General features: G+C 18.5%; 2 protein-coding genes across 2 annotated transcripts; both read left to right on the forward strand.

Moving 5' to 3' along the window:
• Positions 1–1,541: 1,541 nt before the first annotated feature.
• PRSY57_1402100 (hypothetical protein) lies at positions 1,542–6,576 on the forward strand (the record flags this gene model as incomplete). Its single annotated transcript, XM_012909637.2, has 3 exons — positions 1,542–6,120; positions 6,226–6,368; positions 6,496–6,576. The coding sequence occupies 3 exons, from the start codon at positions 1,542–1,544 to the stop codon at positions 6,574–6,576; spliced, it is 4,803 nt and encodes a 1,600-aa protein (XP_012765091.2).
• Positions 6,577–7,237: 661 nt separating this feature from the next.
• Positions 7,238–9,883, forward strand: PRSY57_1402200 (hypothetical protein; the record flags this gene model as incomplete). Its single annotated transcript, XM_012909638.2, has 1 exon — positions 7,238–9,883. The coding sequence occupies one exon, from the start codon at positions 7,238–7,240 to the stop codon at positions 9,881–9,883; it is 2,646 nt and encodes an 881-aa protein (XP_012765092.2).
• Between the last annotated feature and the right edge of the window lie 596 nt (positions 9,884–10,479).

The following is a 10,479-nucleotide window of genomic DNA, read 5'->3' on the forward strand; positions in this document are numbered from 1 at the left end:
TATTTATATATTTTTTTTTTTTTTTTTTTTTTTTAATTATTATATTATTTTTTTTTTTTTTTTTTTTTTTTTTTTTTTTTTTTTTTTTTTTTTTTTTTTTTTTTTTTTTGTGCTATGAATAAGTTTACTACACCCATATAAATATAATATTATAATAATAAAAATATTTTGAAATTTTTATTTTATATAAAAAAATAGAAATACATATATTATGCAATATATAAATATAAAAATATTATATATACATATATATTATATATATATATATATAATAAACATTTTATATAATTTACATGTTGATTTTTTTTTTTTTTTTTATTTATTTTGTAATAAAAGATTTTTAATGTGATATAACTATTTGACTAAAAGATAAATAGAAATATTTTAATTCTTCTTCTTTTTTTTTTCTTTCCCCTTATCCTTTCCTTTTTTCTTGTATTTTTCCCTTTATTGTTTTATTTTTATTTTTATTTTCTTTTATATAATTATTTTATTTATTTATTTTTATTTATTTATTTATTATTTTTTTTTTTTTTTTGTGTTGTTTATTTTTTACCTTTTATTTATTAATTATAAGTTATTTTCCATATTAATAAACTTTACAATAACAAACTTTTTAGTAAAAAATAACTATGATATGCTTATATAATAAAAAAAATATATTTTTTTGTTAAATTATTATACTTTTTTAATTTTTTACTGTTTTCTTTTTTTTTTTTTTAATTTCCTTTTTTTTGTTTTGTCTGTAACATATATTTTGATAATATTATTATATACAAATCTTATAAATATATAATTTTTTTTCTTTCTTGACTCTTTTATCAAATTGTTTAGTAAATATTATAAACATATATAATATATATATAAATATATTATATATATAAATTTATTTATATGTAATAATTTTTATATAATTATCCTAAAATTTTTTTTTTTTATCTTTTTTTTTTTTTTTTTATTAATATTTCTTCTATTACATTTTATTATAATTATATATATGGAAGGCTTCATCAGTATTAATAATAAAAATTATATATATATATATATGTGACATTTTTAATATTATTATTTTCATCTTTTTTTTTTTTTTTCTTTCTTTTAAATTTATGATATCTTTAGCTTTTCCATTTCTATTATATTATATTATATTATATTCATTTAACTTATTTTAATTTTTTTTTTATTATTTTATATAATTTTATATAATTTTCCCTTTTTTTTTTATTTTTTTTTTTTTTTTGATTTCCTTTGTATAAGGAACGTTCTTCTTTGTTTTATTTGAAATTCTTTTTTTTTTTTGTTTCTCCTTTTTTAATATAATTTTTTAATTGTAATATTATGCACATTCTTTATTATTTTTTACATATGATATATATATATATATATATATATATTGATATATATACATTTTTGTATTTATTTATATTTATTTATTTATTTATATTTATTTATTTATTTATTTATATTTATTTATATTTATTTTTTTTTTTTTTTTTTTTTATATTTATTTATTTTTTTTAAGTTTCCACGTTTTCCCTTAAATGGAAAATACAAAAAAAAATGAGGAAAATAATAATAATGTTTACTTTAATAAAAATAAAATAGATTATCTTGAACATAATGATATATTATTCTTTCAAGAAAAAAATAAAAACAAAATAGGCCTTGGTCGTGTCGTCAACTTTGAAATAGAACTCGAATTAAACGATATAAAATTTTATCGTCCATGTTGTGAAACGTCAACAAATCATTGTTTAAAAATTTTAAATAATATAGATAATAAAGAATATGTAAAAAAATTAATTAATAAATTAAACAAAAACAATCAAATATCGGCAAATACAAAAAACAAAGAAGATATTAAAAATGATGATACAAAAAATGCTAGAAATAAAGAAAATAAAAAAGAATATAGTATACTACATTATTTTAATAAACGTATTATAAATAATATTACCAAGTCTTCAATTCTCCTTTTGAAAAAAAATAATAATAATAATAATATAAATTATAATATCCAATCAAAAGATCAAGATATAAAAAAACAAAAAAATAATAATACTCTTCTACATAATGAAAACTACTGCTATTTAAAAAAAAATTCTAATCATAATAGTAATATAAATTTGGAACATTATAATAATCATAATCAAAAATACTCACATAATTATAGTTATCCATACCATATGTACAACATCAAAAATTCAGGAGATACCAACCAAACATGTACTGATAATATTATTCAAGATCAACGAAAAAAAGAACGTCGCATCTTTTATTTTATACAATCTTTAGAAACATATAAATATAACATACAATATAAACGAACTTTTAAACATTATAAAATTACTTATAATAAACATTGGGAAAATATTAAAACAATTTATTGTAAAAATATACAAAACAAAATTGTCTTTGTATTAGCCATGAAAATATTACAAATTAAAAAATTATATCCAAACAATATTCACTTCCAAAATGTAATGATCAATAATCTTATGAAAATTTATAAAAGTGAAAAAGATCTACACGTTGATTATCTTATTCTTAATTATATTAAAAAACTAGATGTAAGGGTCATTCTACAAAATTGTGTACTCATAAGTAATGATGAGTTTAATGAAATATTATCAAAGTATAATAAAAAGGATGATCCTACGGAAAAAAGCACAGACGAACAAAACACAACTCGTCTCGGTTCGAACCGTGCATCTAAGCATCAATTGAATGCAAATGCATCTGAGGGAATCACGGAAAAGCCTTTTTCCAAAAAAGAAAGGGATGAAAAAGATAAACAAGATGATGAAAAAGATAAACAAGATGATGAAGATGAAGATGAAGATGAAGATGAAGATGAAGATGAAGATGACGATGATGAAGATGATGATGATGAAGATGATGATGATGAAGATGATGAAGATGATGATGAAGATGATTATGATTATTCCGTCGAACATTCCGTCGAACATTCCGATGAACATTCCGATGAACATTCCGATGAACATTCCGATGAACATTCCGATGAACATTCCGTCGAACATTCCAATGAACATTCCAATGAACATTCCGATGATAACCATAATCTTCATAATAATCACATAAATCCAGATAAACACCAGAACAACTCACAATTAGATGATAATATATTTAGAAATAAATACAAAATTGAAAATGTGAAAGATATTAAAAATGAAGAAAAAAAAATGTATGACACGCTTCAGAATCATAGTGATCATTTAAATGATTCTGAACAAATGAATACATTACATATGAAAAAAAAAAAAAGAAAGAACCCCATGTACAATGATCAAAAGAATATTAATAAATATAATAACGAATTTTTAAATAATAATGAAAATATAATTGAATCCAGAACAAAAGAATCGAATTTTTTTATATCAAAAAATGTTGTGAAGAAAAGAAAAATTATAGAAGGTCAAACATATAAATACGAATTAAAAGGTAATATTCTAGCCAAATTTAAATCTCCACATGGTATTATTTATAGAGGTCATATTAAAAATATATTTAGAAATAAAAATAATATATTATCCTACTTTTTAATTCTACCTTCATTTTTCTTCATGAATAATTCATTTTATTTCTCCTGCCTCAATATAGATATTGATATACTCAAAATATTCGAAATTATAAAAATTTTAGACAAATCCAAAATAAACCAAATAGATAGTATAGATTTTAGTAAATATAAAAATTTAAAACAAGTACATCAAAATGATTTTAAAATTAATAAGACACAAGATCATATATTCCATGAGAAACGTTCAACGCAAGATACGTGTATTAGAAAGGTTGATTCTGAACGAATTAATCTCCAAGCATATGATAAAAAGGAGCAACCTTCTAATGAGCAAAACGAGGAACAGGAAAAAAAAAATAATATTTTGGGAAGAAAAAAAAGGAAGAAGAATATAAATGGAGAGCATATAAATGGAGAGCAGATAAATGGAGAGTATATAAATGGGGAGCATATAAATGGAGAGCAGATAAATGGGGAGCATATAAATGGAGAGCATATAAATGGGGAGCATATAAATGGAGAGCATATAAATGGGGAGCATATAAATGGAGAGCATATAAATGGAGAACATATAAATGGAGATCATATAAATGGAGATCATATAAATGAAAAACACATGAATAATATATTAAGGGAAAATACGAATTTATTTTTAAAAAGCGATAACAACCAAAGAGGTGTTAATATTGATGACCATCCTAATAATAATAATTATCAAGATAAAGAAGAACCGAATTTAAAAGATAAGGCTCGAAATAAAATAGAAAGTCATCTTTTCTTTCTAAGAAGAAGACTTTTTGATGTTAACAGAAACAAAACAGATAATAAGAAGAATAGAACAAAGTCCATTTTTTCTATAAGTAATGAAAAAAAAAATACTTATTTTTCAAAAATTACCAACTTTTTCAAAAAAATAGAACCCAAAAAGAATAACCTAAATTGTATTTATGAAAAGGAAAATGTAAATCAAGAGAATATAAAACGTGTGAATAACAAATCTGATCATCTTAATCTGACCGAACAATTTGTAGATAAAAGTGAAGAAAAAAAAAATATATGTGATAATAATAATAATAATAATAATAATAATAGGGGACATGAAATAAGTGATAAGGAACATGATACATCCTTCAAAACTTTGAAAAAATTTAAAAATATAAACGAGGAGGTAGAAAATAAGAATGATGTGGATAATAATAAAAATTATAAAAATAATAAAACAGAATATGATAAACATGAAAGTTTTGTAAAAACTGAATATAATTCTAGTGATTATAATGATTATGTAATTTGTGTAGAAAGGGAATGGAAAAGAAGGGAAACGTTTAATTCGGTTGAAGGTACTCCAACCCCTACGAATATTAACAATAATAAAGACAATATTAATAATAATAATGACAATATTAATAATAATAATGACAATATTAATAATAATAATGACAATATTAATAATAATAATGACAATATTAACAATAATAATAATAATAATAATAGGGGAAATGTTAAAAAGGAAGAGAATTATAATAGATACGATTTAAAAAATGATGATATAATATATAACTGTATAAATAATTACCCCAATAAGGAAAATAACTCATATATTAAACAAATTCAAAATATAATTGAAGAAGAAAAAACGAAAAAAGTTGAAATGTTATATACATATTGTAAGAATAATATAAATATTTTATTATATATATATGTCATGCATATTTATATAAATAAATTATGTAAAAATATTATTGTGAAAATACTAAAACCTAATATTAAATATGGAAATAAAACAAAATATGACCACAATGATTTTATTTTATCTCCACTTATTGGCTATTCATATTCAAAATTTTATGGACTAAAATTTAATTACATGAATATACAATTAAGATCAGACGGAAAAATTGATAGGAGATATAAACTAGCCAAAGAACATTTAAAAAAAGAACAAGAAGAAAAAAATAAAAAAAGGAAAAAAAGGAAAAATAAATATAACCAATTAAATTGTAATATGAAAGAAACTGATACAGAACTAAACCTATCTAATGATACACTTATATATAATAAACGTTTAAACGGGAAAAAAGATAAAACCATAAAATCCAAAAATCATATTATGCCAAAAACAAAACGTTATGTTGTGAAAAAATCAAAACGTTATGTTGTGCAAAAATCAAAACGTCATGTTGTGCAAAAATCAAAACGTCATGTTGTACAAAAATCAAAACGTCATGTTGTACAAAAATCAAAACGTCATATCATAAAAAAAAATACCAAATTAAATTACAAACAAACGAAAAAAAATGCATTTAGTACACAACAATATCATAACGATTCATCTAAAGAAAATTTCCTCTCACATAATTATCATTTTAATCATGATACAGATGACCATAAAAAAAATGATGCAGAATATATGAAAAAAAGTTATAATGAAAATATTAATTTTTATTTATGGGGGATGTTTAATTGGGACTATCGAAAAACATTAAGAGTGTCTCTAAATAGTATATCAAATAAAAAAATAAACAACTTTGATATTTATAACTTCTTCTTTTACAATTATGATAATATATCAAACCTAAGTAAGAACACAAAAAAAAAAATATATATATATATAAATAAATATATAAATATATATAAATAAATAAATAAATATATATATATATATATATATTTTATTATGTTAGATGAAATAAATAAGGACTTGGGTATTCTTATAGATATTTATAAGAGCATTAAAAATATATTATATCAAAATTTATCCTTGTATGGAGATTTGCTTTTATTGAATGTACCAAATAATATGACAAGAACACATACGGATGAAGAGGTAAGAACGTTTTACGCTTCTTGTTATATATATAATAATAATAATATATGACGACCCAATCATATTTTGCAATATATATATATATATATATTTATTTATTTTATTTTATTTTTTTTTTTCCCTTCAGTTGATATGTTTCTGGCTTAAAACTTTAAATCAGTTGTATCTAATCAGGGACGGCTTTTCAAATTATTTTAAAAATTTTTAAAAATAAATAAATAAATATATATATATATATATATGTTTATATAAACTTCATTTTTTGTATATTTTTTTTATTATTGTTTTTATGTTAATAATAAAAAATGTATTTATTTTTTTTATTTTACACATTCTATATTAATTAAATTTTATTCATCCTTTTTTTTTTTTTGAAAACATTTATCTATTTTACTTTTTTTTTATAATGAGATATTTTTTTTTCATGTTATAACTATTTATTATATTATATATATATATATATATATAATATATTTTTTTTTTTTTTCCTTTTTTCTATTTGTGATTTTGAATTAGAAGAAATGAAAAAAAAAAAAAAAAAAAAAAACTAAAAATATAAAATAATATAATATAATATAAAAATAAGTATAAATATAAATATATAATTTAAATACCTTATGTGTTCAAAAAAATTGTTCATTGTATAAATATTTTATATATATATATATAAATATATTACAATATGTTTATAAATATATATTGTATTATCTACATTTATTTTATTTTTTTTTTTTTCTCCCCCCTAACACAAGAATTAATATTATATCCTACTTCATCTGAATGTGCAAAATTGTTGTATATATTATATTATATTTATTTATTTATTTTATTTTTTATTGTTTTTTTTTTTTTTTAGTTTTTCTTGTAAGATGAAAAAATTGTATCATACTAATGCTGTTATATTTTATAGTCAGAAAATATGTGACCATTTTTCAATGTTTAAACATGATATCATCCGATTATATAGTAATATTGAAAAAATGCTTCCACAAGGAGAAAAAAAAAAAAAAAAAGAAAAAAATTTGAGTCATATCCCTTATTATGTCCTTAATAAAAATCAAACAGACAACGAAAAATATAATTTTGAAATCTTGATGAAAAATGTTAAAAACAAAGCAGAAGAATATAATTTAATAAAAATCAAAGAAATACAAAACAAAATTTTAATTCACCTGAACAAATTTAATATCAATGAAATTGTTGCTACTCTTATCCTTTCTTATAAATATAATTTATTAAATCAACTTATTTTAACCAACATAATAGATATTATATTCCATAATTCAGGATTCTTAAATAGTAAACATGTTTTTATATTATTATTAATAACCAAAAATATATATTCCAAAAAAAATTATTATTCCTATTCCATACAACATGAACAAAAACTTCCACAAAATGACATGAACAAGTCAGGTGAAAAAGAAGAACATGTTATAAATAGTAAATGGAAAAATAAATTTTTCCATGAAGTTATACAAAATATGTTATATGATGATAATATAAATGATCATAAAGAAGAAATTAAGGAAGATAGTTCTAATGAATATAATATCAATAATAATAAAAAGGATAATTTATATGATATACTATGTATACCTTTAGATAATGAAGAGAAAATATATCCTCCTCATAATATTATAAAAAAAAAAAAAAAAAATCATGATAAAAGTAATAATTACCAGACATATGAAAAAAAAAAAAATTCTTATAATAATATACAAGTAGACAATAAAAATAATTCAAACATGGATCTTATAATTCAAAAATTAAATAATCAAACTATTAATAATAATAATAATAATAATAATAATAATGATATATGTCAAAATGTAGTATATAATGATGATTATAATGTGGACACACTTAATTATATACCGAACAAACAAAATGAACAAGACATATATTGTGAAATAAATAGTACACAGGATATATTTTGTGAACTAAATAATAAACAGGATATCTTATTAAATGATAAAATATCAGAATTAAAAAAGTCACATGAAAAAATTAGAGAAATATTACTTAATAATTATAATCATATATTATTTAATTTTACAAATAATATATATACTAATTTATTATTATTAAATTATATGTATGATGAAAATATAATATCATATGATGAATTTTTCAATATTATATATAGTATTAATAATGAATATAATAATGATACCTTTGAAAAAAATGACCTTAAAAATTATCAACCCTCATCATCATATTCTATTAATATTATTAATTCATATATACAACATGAATCTTATCATATATATTCAATATATGATATATATATATATACACATATAAAATTATTAAAAAATATATTTAAACAAAATAAGTACATGAAAAAAAAATATATTTTTGAACATATCCAATCCAATAATCCTATACAAGATATTATCTATACAAATAAAATAAATTTTATACATACATTTGATAGGTTTTTTCAAAATATATTAACAGCAAAACAAAATATTGATTATATAAAATTATTCTATTTAAATATATGCTCACATCAAATATTTAAATTAATTATTATTAATAACGACCATATTACAAATATTAAAATTTATTATCCTATCTTAAAAAAAATACCTTTATCACATATTATAGCTCAATTACATATAAAAAAAGGACAGCCAACAAATCAATTTTATTATCAACTTTTAAACATACTATATTATTTACAAGAAAAACAAAAACTTAGCAAATCCAACCAGGGTATATTTTATGAGGATCTACACACATCCAGTATAGAACAAATGAATCGTGTATACATATCATATTTAAATTCCTTGAATGATTATACTATACACGACCTCTTAATAAAAAATAATATGCATAATATTAATACAAAAAATAATATTAATTCAACACATAATATTAATTCAACACATAATAATATATTTCCTCCAAATACTAGTGTAATTAAAAACAAACCGAACCAAATAAATATCAACTATAAAGATATTTATGAACAATGTAATAAACCAAATGTGTTTTTTATCGATACACATAGATATTTTTTTAAATATTTTATTATGGACCTTACCTTTAATATTATTAATTATTTAAATTACATGGATATATATGATAAACTTTTTATATACAAATATTTAATTGTTCTTAATTATAAAAATGAATATATAATAAACATCATACATGATCATTTATATAATTTTTTTATACTAAAACTACATTATGAGGATATACAACATATTTTCTATTTTTTACAATATGTACTTTCCTCCCTTATATATTCCCCTAGTATTTTTTTTTTTCATATTATAAATAATATTGACATAACCACATTCGAAAAATTATTGAATATTATTAAAAAGGAAAAAATATTTGAAGACCATACTAAAAAAATATATGATCATATTAATATATTTATTAATCAAAATTACATAACTGTACACAAGAATAAATATAACATGAACAATTCATTTTATTATTACAAAAAAAGGATAGACCATTTTCAGAGTGTATTATATGACTTTTTATTTCTATAAAATATATTAAAATGAGATATATTAAATATATAAATATATATTGATATATTTTTTTTTGTTATTTTTTTGTATATTTAATTATGATAATAAAAATATAGACAATTAATCCATATGTCTATAATATAAATATATATATATATATATATATTTATTTATTTATTTAATATCTTCATTTTTGTGTATACTTATTAGTCTCTTATTTTATTTTATTTATTTTTTTTTTTTTTTGTTTTTTTTATATGTATATATATTTATATTTATATTTATCCTTTTATGAAAAAGGTGGACTTTTAAAATTTATGCAATAAACTTATGTAATCCTTCTTGAAATACATTAAAAATTAAACAAAATATTTTACAAAATAATTAAATACGACAATAAAAATATTATATATATATATATAATATTTTTATATATTAACATATGCGTATCCTCATAAAGTATATTCAGAGGAAAAATTATTCATTTATACACATTTAATTTTACTCACAAAAAAAAAAAAAAAAAAAAAAAAAAAAAAAATTTTTTTTTTTTTTTTTTTTTTTTTTTTTTTTTTTTTTATTTTTTTTTTTTTTTTTTTTTTTTTTTTATATAA

The sequence above is a fragment of the Plasmodium reichenowi genome, chromosome 14 (assembly GCF_001601855.1).
Source record: "Plasmodium reichenowi strain SY57 chromosome 14, whole genome shotgun sequence".
Classification (NCBI taxonomy): Eukaryota; Apicomplexa; class Aconoidasida; order Haemosporida; family Plasmodiidae; genus Plasmodium; species Plasmodium reichenowi.